The sequence below is a fragment of the Lethenteron reissneri genome, chromosome 50, assembly GCF_015708825.2.
Source record: "Lethenteron reissneri isolate LAM-NWPU_2019-01 chromosome 50, ASM1570882v1, whole genome shotgun sequence".
In the NCBI taxonomy this organism is placed as follows: Eukaryota; Metazoa; Chordata; class Hyperoartia; order Petromyzontiformes; family Petromyzontidae; genus Lethenteron; species Lethenteron reissneri.
In genome coordinates, this window is record NC_083828.1 from 2867270 (window position 1) to 2887305 (window position 20036).

The 20036-nt window shown below is 50.3% G+C and overlaps 2 protein-coding genes across 6 annotated transcripts in view; one reads left to right on the forward strand and one right to left on the reverse strand.

The window, feature by feature from the left end:
* The first annotated feature begins 300 nt into the window (after window positions 1-300).
* Window positions 301-17026, forward strand: LOC133354988 (PWWP domain-containing DNA repair factor 3A-like). The gene is given in 12 exon segments (XM_061572234.1): window positions 301-472; window positions 1933-2140; window positions 2142-2592; window positions 3944-4069; window positions 5820-5890; window positions 7156-7247; window positions 7605-7665; window positions 8630-8705; window positions 10767-10820; window positions 11626-12143; window positions 13817-13905; window positions 14232-17026. Coding segments are annotated over 11 exon segments (1647 nt in total). The 5' UTR covers window positions 301-472; window positions 1933-2086; the 3' UTR covers window positions 14287-17026.
* An 899-nt stretch (window positions 17027-17925) lies between these two features.
* The window catches only part of LOC133355235 (proton-coupled amino acid transporter 1-like), a 36650-nt gene continuing 34539 nt past the window's right edge, over window positions 17926-20036 (reverse strand). For all 5 annotated transcript variants that reach the window (XM_061572607.1, XM_061572608.1, XM_061572605.1 and 2 more), the window contains one exon: window positions 17926-19506. In XM_061572607.1, coding sequence (XP_061428591.1) covers window positions 19175-19506 — 332 coding nt within the window. In that variant the 3' untranslated portion in view covers window positions 17926-19174. The remainder of the gene's footprint in view (window positions 19507-20036) is intronic.

The window sequence follows — 20036 nt, forward strand, 5'->3', positions numbered from 1 at the left end:
AGCAACCGGTTCGGATAGTTCTGGGGGGTGGGTTCGTCTCAACTCGCCCTATTGATACTCTTAGGTTTTTTCGGTAAAGTCACGTAGGTAAAAATAAATAATAAAATAATAGAAAAATAATTAATAGAAATAAAATAATAAATCACGACGTTTCGGAGGCAACACAAGTCTCCGTCATCAGGTGGGGACCGTCACAGCTGAATTTACTGTGTTATTGAACCAGGGCGGAGAAGGTTGCGGTTGGGAGCGGCTCGCGAACCCGGAAGTGCCGCTCACACCCGAAAGTGCCGCCCACGTGCTCAGCTCTCGTGCACTCGCGGAAGGCAGTACACACACACACGAGAGAGAGAGAGGCCCAACACACAGCACGCCACACACACAGAGACACTTTGACGTGCTTTGCCCCGGCAGGGCTACGCTGCTGCTGCTACTGCCGCTGCTGCAACTTGCAAGCGGCCAGCGCTCGCAGATGGTGAGTTCGTGTCGTGTGGTCCCTACGTGTCCGCTGTTGTGATGGCGGGAGTGTGTGCGCGCGTGCGTTGTTGTTGTTGTGTCCAGGAGACGCACACACACATCGTGGGTTTGACCTACAGGCTGGATTGTGTGACGAGCTCACAAATGCCTTGAACGGTCTGGACACGTTCCAGGCGGTGAGCTCCTCCGGCGGGCGAGGCTGCGCTGGCTGGGTTCACGTAGCCTGCATGCCCAGCCACCGCATGCCCAAGCAACTTCTGTTGGGCCGCATAGAATAGAGGGGGCTAAACGGGCACGGCACTGGGCTAGAGAAGAGATGGAGCTGATGCGGTACAGGAGGACGTGGAGCTAAGTGGACTTGCTGATGGCTGGTACCAGCGGTGTCAAGATCGGCCTCTGTGGAGGAGGCATCGTGAAGGACGCTGCTGCTACTGGGCGGTTGTAGGCAGTTGCCCTCCAACAACAACAGGGCGGAAGAGCGACGCTCACAACAACGAGCGGAGCGCCTGGCGTATAAAATAGAGCGAGTTGGCACAGTATGGGGGTACAGCTGGTGTGCATCTACCGGTCATCTCAGTCAGTCAACCCATGGCACTGCGCGGGTTTGTAGAGACGCGGCTGGGCCCATGACCTTGTGCTCATCTCATTGCGTTGGATTGTTCGTGTTGTGTTAAACGTTTTGTGTATTTTTGTTGTCGTTGCACGTGCGTGTTTGTGTTCGTGTGTGTTTGTTTGTAAGCTCACAAACTCCTGGGATGCGGTGGTGTACCGGTTAGCGCAACGCTGCGCTACGAACCCGGCGACCCGAGTTCGATTCCTGCCCACGGCCAACGCCGGTGACGATTATCTTGACCCGGTGCTGGGCCTCCCCTAGGTGGGCTCGGCCTCAAATGAGTACCGGCGCGGTGTGTAAAACATCGCCACTGTCGACACAAAGACGGCCGGGCGTGGTCGTGTTTATTTTTGTCTGGTGACTCCAGTTTTCCCCTCCACATTTAGAATCGGCGCGTTTTAGAGTATTTGACTGCCGCTATACATTTCCACACGCCGATCAGCCACTTCGTTGGGCTGTCATTTGTGGCCAGGTCGCTTCTGAAAAAAGAGCTACGTAGCTCAGTGGGCCTTAGCTGGTAAAATAAAACTAGTTTTTTGTTAAATAGCAATACTGACTCGCGCCGTTGTACGTTTAAAGATCCCGTGACGTCATTGTGTGCCGAAGCCACGTTACAAATTTGGCAAATTTGAAAAATGACGCCCCACGTTACTCAATATGGATTACAGAGAGCAACATTGCCCCCACCCCACTGAAACTACCGCAGACTATGCATGTGAAACACAGCTTGCACCTTAATGATATCCTCGCGCTATAATGAAACCACTCTGAAATGTATCGGATAGTTAAGATTATAACTCATTTCGTGCTCGTTATTGCCCCCTTCTGAACGGATGGTCCCACAGCAGCAGGCACGGCGATGACGTGGACTCTCTGGGGGGATGCAGGAGCTCCATTGCCGGCGCGCGGAAAGCTGCCGCTTCCGTAGTGCCTCGCGCCAAGCTCCACGCGTCCACCTCCATCCGCACGAAGGGCGCGCCACGCAAGCCGTAGCCAGGCATGGACGTGGAGGGCGACGCGGAGAGGACGGGACGTCGCGGCGTTCAGAGAGCAGGCTCGGCAGCCGAGGAGGAGCCCAACAACGGATGAACGAACGTCTCGACAGCGATCGCGGAGTCCCAGCAGATGTCGGCCAAAGAGCGGGAAGACCGAGGCTGTCGGGGCTGGAAGTAGCAAAGGTGGCGGCGAGCGGGAGGCGTCGTCCCCCGCCGTTGCCACGTGCACCCCGCCGCGGAGTGGCAGGGGGACTCGTGGTGGAGAGACGCGTCCCAGGCGGCGGTTGCGGGGTGCCCTGGCGCGGGCGGCCACCAGTGAGCTCCGAGACGCCGCCTCGGAGCCCACGGTGGCCGAAGAACGGAGAGGGCGCGCGTGCCTCGGCATCGAGAGCTCTCGCCGATCGCCCCCGAGGGCCGCTCCCGCGGCTGCGGGGAATGCCGTGCCCAGCGCGCCCTTGGAAGTGTCGGCGGCGCTTCAAGAGGAGGGTTGGGACGCGCTTGGTGGCACGGGTGGGTGGCGCCAGCCGGTATTGAAACGCCGGTTTTGAAACGGATTGTACCACACACACCGGCTTCTGTGAACTTGGGCTGCTGTCGTATTGAGTGCGGGTTATTTTTAACTTGACTACCAGTGCCCATACGATTCACCTAATTAATTTATAAAACAATAATTTGAAGAACTCGGGCCTATGACCAAATAACTTGTAACTGTGCCTGATGGTCAGATCTCAGACTCTTAAGCGGTTTTGAGCCTGGACAGTGCTTGGATGAGCGAGCACCATGCATAATGGATGGTTTCGGCAGCAACTATACAACTCTCTTGCCCTCGCCAAACCGCACCGACCATCATCGTCCAAAGTCTTGCCGCGTGTTTGTCATTCTACCGGCCAGCCGGGCTCCGCGTGAGCCAGCAGCGTTTAAGTCCGGGACGGCTGTCCTTAAAGATGCAGCAAAATATAAATGTCCTTCGGTGTTACTGCCTCAAACCCTAACCACCGATTAGCACGGTTTGGCTGCGTGCAGTGCGAAAGATGTTCAACATGCATAACCCCGAAATGCTAACCCCTCGCCAAACCCTAGATCCTAACCCGTAACCCTAACCGCTGAACACGAACCTCTAATCCTTCTGCCAAGTTTTAATCCTCTAACCCATAAATACTGATCATAACCCCTACCCCAAACCCTACACAATACTAAAGCATCAGTTTTATCAAGTGAACACTTCCGTGATGGCTAGGACCGCTAACGAGGGAGCAGAAGGGAGTGGTCAGATTTAGGGTCAGAGTCTAGGTTCGTTTTGTGAGTTGGGATTGTGGGTGAGGAGTGGGGATTGTGGTTGAATGGGGATTGTGGGTGAGGAGTGGGGATTGTGGGTGAGGAGTGGGGATTGTGGGTGAGGAGTGGAGATTGTGCGTGAGGAGTTGGGATTGTGGGTGAGGAGTGGGGATTGTGGGTGAGGAGTTGGGATTGTGGGTGAGGAGTGGGGATTGTGGGTGAGGAGTGGGGATTGTGGCTGAGTGGGGATTGTGGCTGAGTGGGGATTGTGGGTGAGGAGTGGGGATTGTGGGTGAGTTGGGATTGTGGCTGAGTGGGGATTGTGGGTGAGTGGGGATTGTGGCTGAGTGGAGATTGTGGGTGAGGAGTGGGATTGCGGGTGAGGAGTGGGGATTGCGGGTGAGGAGTGGGGATTGCGGGTGAGGAGTGGGGATTGCGGGTGAGGAGTGGGGATTGTGGGTGAGGAGTGGGGATTGTGGGTGAGTGGGGATTGTGGGTGAGTTGGGATTGTGGGTGAGTTGGGATTGTGGGTGAGTTGGGATTGTGGTTGAGTGGGGATTGTGGCTGAGTGGGGATTGTGGGTGAGTTGGGGCAGGGTCGTGCACGCTGCCTCCCAGCCCTGCACTGGGAGAGCCGAGGAAAGAGGAGGACCGTAGTAGCAGCAGCAGCAGCAGCGAGGAGGAGCCTCTGCCCAGTCTCTACGCCAGCCCAGGTGACTGCGAGTTAATGTATTTCATGGCTTATTTATGTATTTTCGGTAATTTGTGTAAAAAAAAAGTGGTGATGTGTTTACTATCCTTGCCCTGGTATAGGAAGTTTGTGGGTTCATTTCGTGACTGTGATGCCTGTATATTTGGAGTTCATATGTGAGTTAAGTGAGTTGGTCGTTAAGTGAGTTGGTCGTTAAGTGAGTTGGTCGTTAAGTGAGTATAGAAAACACGTTGAAATCATCGATAGTAATTTTTTTTTTACCCAAAAAGCATACTTTATAATATTTAAACAATCGATATTAATACATTAATATCTACACTACACATTGGGCTCTGTGGAGGCCCGTCGTTAAGCAATTAGTCATTAGCAGGGGCGATCGTTAAAAGGAGTTCTTACTGTAATTATTTATTTTCCCGCGATTCGCAACCGCGGTCAGAAAATCTTGCGGTGTGCGTCAAAATAATTTCTTGCGATGTCGAAGCAGTCGGAAGACGAACGGGTTATACGAACAGCTGAACACGAAGCTTCGCAGTCTGTCGCCTTGACAGCAGCACCCAGCCCTGATGACGATTGGCTGGCCCCGTGTTCCAAAGGCGGCGAGATTTGACTCCTCGTGCCCTTGACGTGGTCGGACGGTTCCTCGATTCAGCGGACCCAAATCGACGGTCAATGTTGACCTTTTTAAATCCTTTATATTAAGTTCACTTGCTTGCTTGCTTGCGCGCTTACGACCGTGCAAATGTTTCGGTCGTTTTTTAACCCACTTCCCGTGATCCAATCGAGCTGACATTTTGCACACCGACTCGTTGTGCGAGACAATTTATTTTCGTGAATTTTTTTTACACTTTTTAGGAAAAAATAAATTGTAATTAATTACCAATTTCTTAATGGTGGCAGGCAATCATCTGACCCATAGGTAGCAGCCATTACATGCCAGAGGACGAGAGGACTCTAGCCGCCACGCATATAAAGGATTTATAGTGAAAAACTTAGTTTTTACGGGTTAATTTTTTTAAATCCTTTATATTAAGTTCACTTGCTTGCTTGCTTGCGCGCTTACGACCGTGCAAATCTTTCGGTCGTTTTTTAACCCACTTCCCGTGATCCAATCGAGCTGACATTTTGCACACAGACTCGTTGTGCGTGACAATTTATTTTCGTTAAAAATTGTTTCCAAAATGTTCCACTTTTTAGGAAATTTTTTTTTTCATATTTAATTTAAAATACCAATGGGATAAAAATGAAACTCTTACTCAAGAAAAACAGAAATGAATAATAAAATAAAACCGATGCCACGCATATAAAGGATTGATGGTGAAAAACTTTGTTTTTACGGGTTAATTTTTTAGCAGGTCTCGGTCGACTGAATAAACCTTCGAATCGCGTCAGACTCGGCGACAGAGGTCAATTAAAGACTGATAAACAGATTTGCCGATTCAAGTTTTTGATTTTAAACTGTTTTATGAGGAGCCGGTGTGTTATGCTGCACCGGTGTACGGTCAATACGTCCAAATGTTAAAGAAATCACTTGAGCGTTGAGCGAGCGAGTGGTGGTCACGATGTAAAATGCGTCCTCTGTTTGAACAATGCCTAACCACGTTTCGTTTGCGATGGTGGTGTGTGGCAAAATGATCTTTTAGTAGGTTATTAAACCCTGTTACAATTTAAAATATCCGATTTGGTTTATGTACCAATAGCAATGTAAAGGGGGATACTTATTTTAATGTTGTTGTTGTTGTCGTCGTCTTAAGGTTTTTTCCAGCCGAAGAAGGATGACTTAGTGTGGTGCAAGTATCAGCGATGGCCCTACTTCCCTGCCGTGGTGAGGACACACACACAGCTGCAGCGCATGGCACAACAACAACAACCACAGCAACCACGGCAACAAGAACAACCACAGCAACAACAACCACAGCAAAAACCACGGCGGCAACAACAATCACAGCAACAACAACCACCACAACCCCGGTAACAAGAACAACCACAGAAACAACAACCACAGCAACAACCACGGCAACAACCACGGCAACAACCACGGCAACAACCACGGCAACAACAGCCACAGCAACAACAACCACGGCAACCACAACAACCACAGCGAGGGTGTTAGCAGAACCCACAGCCCTGACAGTGTAGCGGTCGAGAGCAGAGAGAGAGAGTTGAGAGAGAGTTGAGAAAGAGTTGAGATAGAGAGTTGAGAGAAGAGTTGAGAGAGAGTTTAGAAAGAGCAGAGAGAGAGTTGAGAGAGAGTTGAGAGAGAGAGTTGAGATAGAGAGTTGAGAGAGAGTTGAGAGAGAGTTTAGAAAGAGCAGAGAGAGAGTTGAGAAAGAGTGGGGGGAGAGAGAGTGGGCTGCACGGCCTACCCCGGCTTCTACTAAGCTACGGCTCGTGTTTCTCACTCCGTAAGGGTTCACGACTCCCATGTATCGTGGCGCAGTGGTAACGCTCGCTCTTGGCGGCAAGTGGGGCTGCCTGGGTTCGATTCCCGACTCGGGTGCCTTTTCCGTGTGGACTTTGCATGTTCTGCCCCTGTTCTGCATGGCTTTTCACCGGGTTTTCCGTTTTATTCATATCAGCAACGAACACATTCACAATGTCACTGGTGCTGTCCAAACATTCCAATGCCAACAAAAATACTAGAAAATTACTCATTTGGGATAATGCATAGCAACATCACCGCTGACTGCAAAACAATTGGAAGGACCCTCCGGATCGATATTGTTTCTGTTAAGAAATATGAAAGGAATTCGTCTAACTACTAGCGCTGTGCGTTAACGACCGTGCCACCACTCCACCCTGCTTACTTTTCATCATCATCATCATCATTGGCCACGGTCAATCCTCTGCTGGATCAAGGCCTCCGAAAGTCACCGCGACCTCTCATGATCCTGCAATGTAACGCACCGGCACCTCTGCTCCATCTCCTCCACTTTTTCCCGACCCCGTGGGGGGGGGGGGGGGGGGGTGCATCGTCCTGTTGTTTGCCATGGTTGCGTTCTGCCCGAGCCTGATTTTACTCTTCGTGAGCCGTTTTGTGAACGACTGCGTTGACCTGCACGTGTTCCCCGAACGGTTTTCCCCTTGCAGGTAAAACGGGTATCCAAGGAGAAGGGCCGCCGGAGGTGCGTGGTGCTGTTCTTCAGCTTGAAGATGCAGTCGAGCGCGGAAAAGCTGAATGCGTAAGAGGTTTACTTCCGCAGGATGGCAAACTTTGAGCAGCGGCTGCCAACCTTGTCGAGTGTGTGGGGGACCTCCTCTTAAACCTCCAAACATTTCTCAGATCATCACACGCTGCTAGTTCTTTTAAATTTGACATTTCCTCGGTGGGTATGCTGTTCATATTTTTTATTTTCTTTCTGCGGACGCCCTGCAGTAGCCTCGTGGGCTACCAGGGGTCGGGAACCGCTCGTCCACAGGATGCGCATGTCAAACTGTTTTTGTGCAACGTCTTGACACGCACGAATCACGTGACACCTTCGCCGTATCTCTCTCGCCTTCAAACGGAACCTAACGGTGCTGTTTTTGTCCTTCTGCAGAATCGGGGTCACGGTGAAACACATCAAGCCCTTCAACTGCCGAGAAAAATATGAACTGATTGTAAATGTGCTTTACTACGCGTCATTTTATCGCAAGCAGAATCGCGGCACGTACGGCCGGTGCGAGTAATCGAGTGATGTGTGTGCGTTTGTGGGGAGCGGTGGTGTGGCGGTTAGCGCGCTGCGCTACGAACCTTGCGACCCGAGTTCGATTCCCGCTCACGGCCAACACCCAGTGACGGTTATCTGAACCTGCTCTGGGCCTCTCCTAGGTCGACTCGGTGTGTAAACATCGTCACTAGGGAGACAAAGGCAGTCAGGCGTGTTGCTGGCCACCCACCCCCTCGTGTGCCGTGCCGGCCTTCATAGGAGCTCGCTAACAGCACTTGCCCCAACAGTCTGTTCAGGCTATACGGAGGATCTTTGTCTTTTAATAACGGCAATAATGAATTGGTTGTATTCTCTGGCTTATCGGGGTTAGTAATTGGATGGATGAAGGGTTGCTATTGTTTCGCTGACATCGCGTAGTGAGGTGTGGTCGGGAGGTGGCGACGTCACCCCCTTCCTAATCGCGTTGCCGTGTGGAGGGTTTCCTCCGGACACTCCGGAGGTTTCCGACACCAAGGGGCTCCTTGAGCCCGCATGCGGCTCTTTTAACGACTGCTTCAGGTTGCGATTACGGGTGAGGTTGCCACCGTCATGCTGAGCGTGGGATGTCTCGTTATTCGCATGCCGATGATACTCGGTCGCGACGTAATTCGCATCCGTTGTGGCGAGACGTTAACTACCTCGCCTGGTGTACAGGAGGTCGGGGGGTTCGATCCAGACCCTATAAATATTCTGATGTTGTTTGCCGACCCCTGACCTACACGATACCAGACACTCGTCAATAGATTCGGCCAAACATCTCGATGCAGAAACCGAGGCCTGGCGAGGCTCACTTCGGGTAAATGACTGGGCACTATTGTGCGCGTGTGCATGCGTGTGATTTATATTTGTGTTCGTTCGCTCTTTTTTCTCTACAGGCAGAGGCAAAAAAGTCCTGCCCGAGGGAGATGGATCTCTACCTGGAGCTGATAACGGACTACTGGAGCAAGACCGGTGAGGGTGTGGACCGTGCGCTACGTTACGCTCTGCCAACAGTTGCGCGTTTCTCGCGCTACTCAAGAATCAACTTCTCTGAAAGGCCGGATGAATTAGTTTTTGTTGTTGTTAATCCGTCCATGGTGTTCCGCAGCAGTTATTGATTAACCACGTTTTAACGCGCGCACCGTAAAAACAGTGAATGCGAGCAAGCCGGGCCTGGCGTTAGTGGTGGACTGAGCGTGGTGGAATGTTAGACAGGGAAATAGTGGTGGACTCAGCCTTGGCGTGGTGGAGTGTTAAACAGGGAAATAGTGGTGGCTGCACGAGGCAAGGATGGCAAGTCCAGGAGGAGGGGCCCACTGCTGGCTGAAGGGGCCACGTGGACCCGTTACAGAGAATCCGAATCTTTATTTCCAGTAGGGGGGCACGGGGTTAGAAAGTTACAACAAACAATAAGAAAACACAAATAGGAGTGCATTCATTGTCACGGTTTATAGACCACCAGGTTGTCCCTCATTATTTTAAACGAACTTGAAATTCTTCTGTCTCATTTGGTGATAGAGGCTGACAATATACTCATCCTGGGAGATGTCAGCATTCACGTCGACCATCATGAATTACCCACAAGAGTCACCGTCACTTCTTTTATTGAAAGTCTGGGCTTTGCAGCGTGCCCACTCGTACTGGCGGACACACCCTTCATGTTATCTTAACCCCGTGGGTCATCTGACAGAAAGTATATGAAGTACACAGCATTTTTCCCGACCATTATCTGGTATCAACTCGGCGGATAATTCCTAGAAGCATATCCCCAGTGAAGAGCAAAGTAATCTCATCTCGCCCCCTTCGCGGAAACCGAGTTGATCGTGATGACGCATCTCGCATCCACCTTCGGGGTGTGGTCAGTGTTTCCTGAGGATGTGCGCTGAAGGTGGTAGACCTCTGAAATTCCATTCTGGTTGGGATTACACTGGTCAACAAAAAAATAATAATTCTGGCCTGGACTTTTGCAGCTGTTTTAGACTAATTTCAGGGTGCCGATTCCAAATCTGATCTCAGATTTGCTCTATCACATCCCATTTTCATTGATGTTACCCGAAATTAACTCTGTCACTAATGATTGCAAGTTGTTGCAAGTCAGTGACTGCTTTAGTGTTAAAATATGGTGCTGTATTTTTAGGATAGTGTGTTTATAATATCATTTTATGTAGATATCCACATTTATTTAATATTTTTCTTCTGCAGTTTTTATTGAAAATGAAATATTTGATATCTCAAAAACCTGATGTGATAGACAAAAACTGATGCCAGATTTGGAATCAGCACCCCAAAATTACATTAAAACCGTTGGAATACCTTATGCCAGAAAAAGTGTGTTGACCAGTGTTATGGATGAGGTTGCCGTCATCATGAGCATGGGCTGCCTTTTGTTGTCCTCCCCCCGCACCTCCGATTATTAGGGTTGGCTACGTACGGCTAAGTTCAACATACATATGAAGAGGAGTCGTAGAATGGTTAAAGCACTTTTTATTTCACCAACACACAGCAATACTCGTTCCAAGACCAACCCCGAATACACGTCCCACAGCCCCTTTTAACCCCTCAATCTCCGCTCCCAATGCACATCCGCGTCTAGCATGCCTGGTCCGGGTGACGTCACTGCCCTTTGACCCCCTGACCCCCGTCCGCGCATTCCCGCGCGTGTGATTGGTGCGTGTTGTCGTGAGAGCGGAGATGTCGTGTTTGCGTGGTGCGTGTGCGTGAGGGTGGCTCGCAGATCCCTTACATCTATATAGATAGGTCTTATTGTTTGTGTGCTGATATTCGGTTGTGCGTTCGCGTTGACAAGGAGGTTGGTGACCACGTTGGCTCTTTAACATCGTGCCTAACTGATGTCATTTTATTCAGCTCAGCGCTAAAAGGTCGGAGATTCCTCTTGTTGGCACTGAGAAGCAATTGGCAAAGCGCGACGCATTTGACCTTAACTCACGTGGCCACCTAACCCCTGGCGTATAAATGCGCGATGGTTTCTTGTTTTCTCTCTCTGACATTTCACCGGAGCGTGTCTGCGTTCAGTTTCAGGCTCTGGCATGGGGAAAACCTTCATTGAATACTGCAAGTCTGAGCAGAGTAAGTAGCGTTTGGCAAGTGTTGGATGCAACACAGTTATCACGAACCATTCAAAGGCATTGAGGGAATGGTACCGTTGAATTGATCAATAAGGGTGACAGAAGTTGCCACATTTCTCGGGGGTCGATACTCTTGGAATCCGGGCTTCGGTCGCCCATTGTAAAACCAGGTTCTCAGGTGAAGCGAGCTGTGTAGGCCTTAGCCCACTCCACCAGTGAGCGCACAAAAAAACGTGACTGGTAGTGTGCAGCAAATAACGGAACGGCCGTTAAAGACAAGGTTCATGGTAAAGCGAGCTTGCCATGCTTTCTTCGTTTTAAAGTCCCTCCGTGTTATGTATCAAGTGAACAATGGTCCCCTACTATAGGAATGTGGCATTTCAATCACTGGCTCATCGCTGTAAATGGATATATGCACTGCCTTGCGTTTGTTTCAGGGGTAAGCACGGCGATTTTGCACATTTGGCAAAACATTTCTGTGCCACGCTCACGACTCCCCGATGCGATTTCGGGTCGTGCCCGTGCGCGTTGTTTGGCGTGATCTGCAAGCTTTCGCTCCCATGTGCTCTCCGAGAGTTTCTTTGGGAAAGGATCAGTTCAAGGAAGGGATCGACTTCAGTTCCCCGAACATTTCGGAACAATTAAGTTCCTGCAGACGATGCCCAGCAAGGGGAGCGGGATGTTGGATAACAATGCCGAACAACGGACGGCGGCACAGCCCGAGAAACGCATCGGCGAGGCGGGCAGCACAACCGCGACAACCTGCGCACGAGTGAGTTAACGGCTACGGTCGCACGGCTGTGCAGGTGCCCCGGTTTGGCACGGGATCTCCTCCTCGCCGGCGGAACCCTTCCGCGACGTCCCGGAGGCCGAGACGGCGGCGGAAGACGACGAACGGCGCCCGGACGGCGACGGACGTCGCGAGGCCGAAAGCCCGAGCGTGGCGAGCGTCGAAAAGCGCCTCCTCCCGGACCGCCAGAAGATCCTGCGTCGGCGCTGCAACGAGCGCCTCCTGCACGCGATCGTGCGGAGGGGCGTGGCGGAGCGCCACCTGCGCCGGCTCCTCCGCGGCGCCGTCCCCTCGCCGTGGCTTCTCGAGTTCCAGCAGCGGCGGCGGCGGCGGCCGAGCGAGCTGCACGCGGCGCTGTACCTGGAGGACGACGCGCACGTCGAGCGGCTGACGCTTTACCTGCTCGAGCTGTACGAGCGCGTGCGAGCGGAGTGCGCCGCTGAGGGTCGCGCCGCCGAGGGTCGCGCCGCCGCCTTCTACGAGGTGGACGCCTTCGACCTCTCGCAGTTCATCCTCGACGTCCTCCTGCCCGAGGTAGCCGCGTGGCCTTCTCTGGCAACCTCCGATGTTAGCGCGGTCGGCTACGTGCGAGCACGTCAACGTGCAACGTCGCCGATGTTGAACTCGGGTCGCCCGGTTCGATGCGGTGTGCCGACCACTACACCACCCTTGCACCAACCTGCACTGGCCAGCGTGGTGTAGTACGAGAGTCGAAGGAATCCCACGATCGACGCAGCTCGGGGAGGTCTTGGTCTAACAGTGGATGGACAGAGCTGCAAGTGTAATTGGGTGCCACGGTGGCTAGGAGATGTTAACTACCTCGCCTGGTATGCAGGAGGTCATGGGCTCGATCCCGACCCTGACGCCTGCTGCTGTACATTTGGAGTTTGCGTGTCTCTCTCCCCATGGTCATGTGGATTTTTCTCCGGGTCCTCCGTTTTTTCCCTCCACGTTTAGAAACGTGCGTTTGGAGCATTTGGCTGCCATAAATTTCCACGCGATAAGCCACTTCGTTGAGCTATCATTTGTGGCCAGGTCGCTTCTAATTCAGTGGGCCTTACCTGGTATAATAAAAAGTAGTTCAGGAGTTTAGTTTAGTCATAAGCGGTTTCTGAGTTGGAGCGCGTAAATATAAATGTGTCTTCTTGGTTCTTTCGGTAAAGTCACGTAGAAGGGAGGACGGCTGCTTGCGTTGTGGCCGAAACGTCGTGAGAATTATTTAATGTTTTATTTTTATTATTTTATTATTTCCCTTCTACGTGACTTTACCGAAAGAACCAAGATGAATCCCTGCAGTCACGAAAGCTTTAAATCGAAATATAAATGTGTCGTTAAACCCGCCACCACCTGACACAGCCAATTAGTGAGCTTTGTAACGTAAACAAAACGTGCCAATTCGTTACTGGTACAGCAACACCGGTGTGTCGGAGAAAAAGAGCTACGTAGCTTTGTGGACCTTACCTGGTAAAATAAAATAAAATGTTTCAATAGTTTTAATTCTGGTGCACGCGCCTCCAACGGTGAAGCGAGAGACGACTGTGCCGGGATGTGTGTGCAGTGCAGTCGGTAACAATTCCCTGTGCCGAGACCATCTCGGGGACTTGGAGTGGGGTGCTTCGAATGTGTCCTCAATCCTGTGGGCGTCATTCAAGAGTCAGATGCCCCGGGCATTGTTTCTCTAAATGAAGCCCCGTTATTTTTTATGAAATAACCAAGCTGAGATATTCCTCTCCTTCATACCTGCCCCTCCACGGGAATAGAAGTGCTTTTGTTTGTTTGTTACAAACGCCATCTGCCCACACGGCCTTCGTGAAGTGCGTCGTTTCTGCAGCATTGGTGCAACGAGCAAACTGCACCAGTTTCTCCCAGGAGGCTCGCGGGGCTGATGGCGATGTAAGCTATGTTGGGTTTTTACTCTTAAAAAAAAACTATGTAGAAGATAAAAAAACATCACTGAAACTGCCAAATATTGCAAGCTGCTTTAGGAAGGCACAAGCCACAGTGGTTGCTGCCGAGTATGGAAGTAAGCTGGAACTGTGCGGTGCGCAGCGTGGAGACGCGGCTCGCAACAAGTTTTTCATTCACGGGGAAGACGATTTTCACATTTTTTTCCCATTTGTTCGGGGGTCCCTCCTTAAACACGCGATGTAGCCACACGAGTGATGTGACAGGCCACGCTGCGCGCGCGCCGTGTTTGCGATCCGCAGGCGATCACGTACGCATTGATGGCGACGGAGGAAATCACTTGGGAACAAGCTCGGATCAAGTTTCTGAACGGGCCGAAGTGCAGTCGAAGGTGATGCTCATTTTTATCGCACCGATTAGCGTGTTAATAATGAAGACATTTCTAACGCGCCAGATTTTGCAGAGTGTGACTAGACTTTACCATGGCGGTCAGTTAAGGAGAATCCATGGAGGTGAGATGGTTACTACCTCGCCTCGTATACAGGAGGTCGTGGTTTCGATCCCGACCCTGACACTTGTATAATTGTAATTTGCTCATCTTGCAAAACACTCGCAGACCAAGTTACTCGCAATCCAAGGTTTTACTGTATATATCCAACGGCCGTATTTCTGTCCGTGTTTGTGTGTTTGTTTCTATATGACTCGTCTCATTTGCAGGGAGATTGAGCTGTTCAACAAGGAGTTTATGAAAGGAAAAGGCAACGGATCCTGAAGATGTACGCTGGGTGAAATGAACCTGGCACAAGACTATCCTTTTTAAAAAATCCTTTATATTAAGTTCGCTTGCGTGCTTAGGACCGTGCAAATCTTTCGGTCGTTTTTTAACCCACTTCCCGTGATCCAATCAAGCTGACATTTTGCACACAGACTCGTTGTGCATGACAATTAATGTTCGTGCACTTTTTAGGACAAAAATATTATATTTAATTACCAATTGCTTAATGGTGCAATGCAATCATCTGACCCATAGGTGGCAACCATCTCAAGCCAGAGGACGAGAGGACTCTAGCCGCCACGCATATAAAGGATTTATAGTGAAAAACTTTGTTTTTACGGGTTATACTTATTTATCAAATGTATATCCAAGTGCCTGCTGTATCCTGTGACAGCCACACTTTTACGTTGTGTGTACTCGGGATGAGCTTTCGATTCGAACGTCATTTTAGGATTTTACAAGGATAATTTTAGTTTTGCTTTTAAGGTTATGAATTTTATTCTGTTACATACTAATGTAAAATGTCTCCACGGTAACAATGACGATGTCACCCTCCCGTCTCGTGGCAACACTTTATGTCGTGAAAAGCGCGTTTGGGTGTTGGCACGATTTTGGATTAAGCCGTTGGCATTGTCGCACTGGACCAGCACGGACCTCCCCAAGGGGATACTGAAAGTGCGGAAGGGCCCAGGTGGACTGAAAGTGCGGAAGGGCCCAGGTGGACTGCAGCCCTGAGCCAGCCCCTTCCAGTTGATGCCGGAGCGGTTCCAAGGGGGCCCCCCAGCCCCAGGTTGCTCGCATCGATCACTAGGATCGCCCCTGGAGGAGGGCGGGGGGGAAATCCCCCCTGAGGTGGGACTGCACCATCCGCCAACCCCCGAAGCGGTGATTTGGAGCGGAGGAGCACTTCGAATGGCTCGCACCTTCAGCAGCCGTGGAAATCTTCCCCCTGGGGAGCCGCCGCTGCAAAGTTTCGATCCTCCAGAACAACGGGGATGGGTGTGGGGGAAGCGTAGAGAAGTGACGACAAGTCGGGCTATCTGGTCCAGGATGGTGACCTTAAAGCAGAGGTCGCAACCGGGTACCCGATACCCGTACCCTACCCGATACCCGGCTACCCGTACCCAGCCGGGTACGGGTACCCGTTTGCGACCCTGGTGCGGCCGGGTACGGGTAAACCGTGAGTGAGTAACTGTTTGTCACTCATTTCCCAACGTCTTGTCTCTTCTCACAATTCAAGTTCCTAGAATCAACCCACCCGCGCCTGCAACATGGCTTCATCCCAGAGGTCGCAATCAGGTACCCGATACCCGTACCCTACCCGGCCGGGCACGGGTAGGGTACGGGTACGGCCGGGTACGGGTACGGGTACCCGTTGCGACCCTGGTGCGGCCGGGTACGGGTAGGCCGTGAGTCACTGGTGAGTAACCATTTGTCACTCATTTCGGGTAGGGTACGGGTAGGGAACGGGTACCCATTTGCGACCCTGGTGCGGCCAGGTACGGGTAAGGAATCAAAACCCGTTTGCGACCTCTGCCTTAAAGGGCCACACGGACCCTTCCTCGCAGACTTCCGTGGAAGGAATGGGCCCCGAGTGCTTGCTATTCGGTGATACCGCTTTGCCAGTGGTGCACAAATAAAAACAAATACCTAAACTTCACTTTACCTACTACAATCACTCAGAAATGTCTGTCCGTCCCACGTGTGACGTCACTCCACGTGAGGCCCAACCCCCCTCATTAATATTCATGAGTGGGTGACATCACTCCACATGCTGCACCCCTCCACAATAATCATGAGCAGGTGACGTCACTCCACATGGGGTAACCCCCCCCCCCCCTTATTAATCAAGAGCTGAACATTTACTGCAATATACACGAAATGTATAGAGTGATTATATGCAATAATTATGAGGTGTGTATGTACTAAAGGGGTATACGGCTTTGTATATGTTTTTATACAAGCATTATTAACATTGCATAGTTTTTATAACTTGCTTAACGAATCGTTGGCATGCGGAATTACAAGTACAGTGATCCCTCGTTTATCGCGGTTAATGGGGACCGGAACCCCTCGCCATAAGTGAAAATCCGCGAAGTAGGATTGGCCCCCTAGGAATTTATGTATATGTGTGTGTGGGTACCAGAAAGTTTAAAATGTATATTTATACTTTATATATATATATTTTACTTAAATCTATTTAATTATAAAACCTTAATATTATACATTCACTCTCTCTCTCTCATACGATACGTATTATGGTGTTCTACACTCACCAATGACAGTAGTATCTTGAGACTTGACTCCAGTAATGACGACGACGACGATGACAATGACGACGATGACAGACCTGTGCAGTTCGATGAATGTGATGATGATGATGGTGTTACTGCACAGGTATAATGAGGCCTTTAAATCAGTTTGAAAAATCCGCGATGCACTGAGGCCGCGAAACTTGAACCGCGAAGTGGCGAGGGATTACTGTACCAAAAACTACGCCACGGATCCAAACGGACGTAACTACATCTCTGCGTACGGTGTTTTTCAATTCTCTAATGCATATTTTGACGATGTTTGTTGCGCTAAAACATGCAATTCAGACTCAACATATCTGTCATTTGAGATGTTGCGCACATTGTGCTGTGCTGTCCACACTTTACAAAAAATTATGGTTTGTTGGTAAAGGTTGAAAACGCCAAGTGATCAGCAATAAACTGCAACTTTTTAATACTCGAAATAAGTTTGAGAGTGAACACGTTTCTTGAATGGAGCAGGGTTATCGTTGTAAGAGCGTGGGAAAATGTATGATGATGATGGAATTTTAAAGAGGAGCAGTGTGAGTAATGTGTTCCTCAAGCTGCACTCGGCCTGTCAGCTGGGTTCAAATCAAATGTGACTCATTGACATTGGTCGTGGATGCCCGCGTGTTCCGGAGGAGATTGTTGTGCCAAGCAGATTAACGGTTACTATGTCATGGGTGGTAATTACTCGTACAAGATTGGAATATCTGGATTTTTGTAGCCTGTTTTGCCATAATTTACATAAAACGATATTCCTTCAGTACTGTAATATAGTGATAAACTAAACTATTTTTTTTTTTACTAGGAAAGGCCCACTGACCTAAGTCGGGCTATCTGGTCCAGGATGGTGACCTTAAAGCAGAGGTCGCAACCGGGTACCCGATACCCGTACCCTACCCGATACCCGGCTACCCGTACCCGGCTGGGTACGGGTAGCCGTTTGCGACCCTGGTGCGGCCGGGTATGGGTACAGGTAGGCCGTGAGTCACTGGTGAGTAACCGTTTGTCACTCATTTCCCAACGTCTTGTCTCTTCTCACAGTTCAAGTTCCTAGAATCAACCCACCCGCGCCTGAAACATGGCTTCATCCCAGAGGTCGCAATCGGGTACCCGTACCCTACCCGTACCCGGCCGGGTACGGGTAGCCGGGTATCGGGTAGGGTACTGGTACGGGTACCCGTTTGCGACCCTGGTGCGGCCGGGTACGGGTAAGGAATCAAAACCTGTTTGCGACCTCTGCCATGCTGCCCTGGTAGCGAGTTGAGCCGTGCCCCGAGTCGCTGTGTGTGCGTGTTGACGCACGTTGCATATAAAGAGACTCCCACTCAACGCCGCGAAAGGGGTAAAGCATTTTTATAAATCATTAAAAAATAACACCGTTCCGACAATTGTGGTTTAAAAAATAATAACCCATAAGGATCATCACCACTACACTTAATAAAGCAGGAGAGGTCCTGGCACTCACAACAACACAGAGTGCATCGTGCGGTGAATCGAGAAATACTTAGTGCAAATTACCGAGTTACATTATAAATTGCACACAACGTTGACAGAATAAGTTAAACTATTCAAATACAAATTTACCATTGCGATCCAAAGTACTACTAGGAGTGGAGGATGTCTCCACGTTGGTCCACACAGGGACATGCGCGTCGCACACGCCTGCAATACTGTGCGATGTTGGCACTCCGTAACAAGCGTCAGTTAGCCCCATACATAACAGCACCACGTTGCAAGTACCGGTAACTTCACTAAATAATGGGCCAAACTATTGATGCTCAACCTCTCCCACTCATGGCGTCGACGGTTCAAAATGACACCCAGGGGGGCGCAGTAATACCAATGCGTAGATTTGACTTAAGTGTTTTACCCAAATATTTAAAAATCTATTTCGGGACTGCCAACGTTATGGGAGGTTTGGTGGCACGCATACGGACATTCCAACTGCACAGGTAGGAGACCTGCAGATTTCTCGCACCACAACCACCACCACCTCCTACAGGCACGTTGCTAACCTGCACGTGAAATGTGAATGGCGTCAATTCATCCGGTTTCCCAACGTGAACTGCTGCTCGTGTCACGAGTCGCACTTGTACAATTTCACAACATTCCAGATGAACATTTACAATCGGTGATATTTACTGTAGTGACAATTTGCTTTTAATTTTCGTATGTACACACTGCCTGGTATCACAGGCAAAAGCCCTCCATATATATTTTCTCTTTTGCACAACGAAGCCATAATCATGCTGCGAATTCTTCCCTTTGCTGCACTTTTATTCTAAAAACAAACTGCAGAACATTCCAGCGGACCATCCCAGCGACTGGACCTCGTGACGCCAAATAACTGAACTGCAATCTGAAATGGCTGTGCACCCCCTGTACACCTTATGTACATCTCAAAGTTTACAAACTTGCATATGGCAATACGGTACTCCAAGTCGAGAGGGTGGGGACAAGAGAGACCTGCGCGTCTCTCGCGAGTCAAAAATATTTGCCGAGAGGAAAAAAAAATAGCTCAAGGTGGGGAGGGGGGGGGGACGGGACTCAATGCCGCTCACAGGACGTAGAGATGCCTCGAGAAGTTACCCGGAATAGGGCACCGGTTCCGGGGCGACTATTTCCACGATGGACACGTACGTTCCGGCGACGAAACCTGCGAAGCCAACGACGCTGACGACGCAATTTTTACCGATCACCAGCCAGTACTGCCAGGGCCTCATGGCCGACTTGAGCTCCGCGGTGGACTGCTCTGTGGAGTCTCCCCCACGGCCCACGCTGCCCTGATGTCGCCATTCCGGCCAGAAGGTGACGATCTCCAGGAGGGGTGGAATGATGAGGGCGAGCGCCGAGCTGCTGATAGATCCGACCAGGGCGATCACGAGGTCGAGCTTGGGGATGAGCATGGCGAGGGCACCTGGGTGACGCAGCGCACGGCGGGAAGAGCCACATCCTCAACGCCCGCGGACACGTGCGCGCATCGCAGGGGGCGTAAGCGCGACGCAAATGACTGATATGACACAAGTTGTACAGCAGCAGTAGCCTGTATTTCATGTTTGTGGCCTTTCTACATTAAAAAAATGTTCACATGGTGTGTGCCGGGGATGTTTTCTTACCATTAGGATTTATACAAAAATAAAAATTCAAAAACAAATGTCGGATTACTGTATCTAGAAAAAAATGGTTTAGGATCGATTCGGAAGTAATGTCACGAGCAGGAAATGACATCACTTACAGGTCATCACTTTCGTGCTTTTACCGTAAAAGTAGTGTCACGTGGTATCGAATGATGTCACTTTTGTTCGCACAAAAGACATTCAATTCCTACGCAATGCAACGACCCGAAAATATGCAAAGCTCAAAAAAAGATCCAAAAATTCTCCTTCTAAATAGAAAATCCATGACTCTTCTTGTTTCTTTCGGTAAAGTCACGTAGAAGGGAAGTAA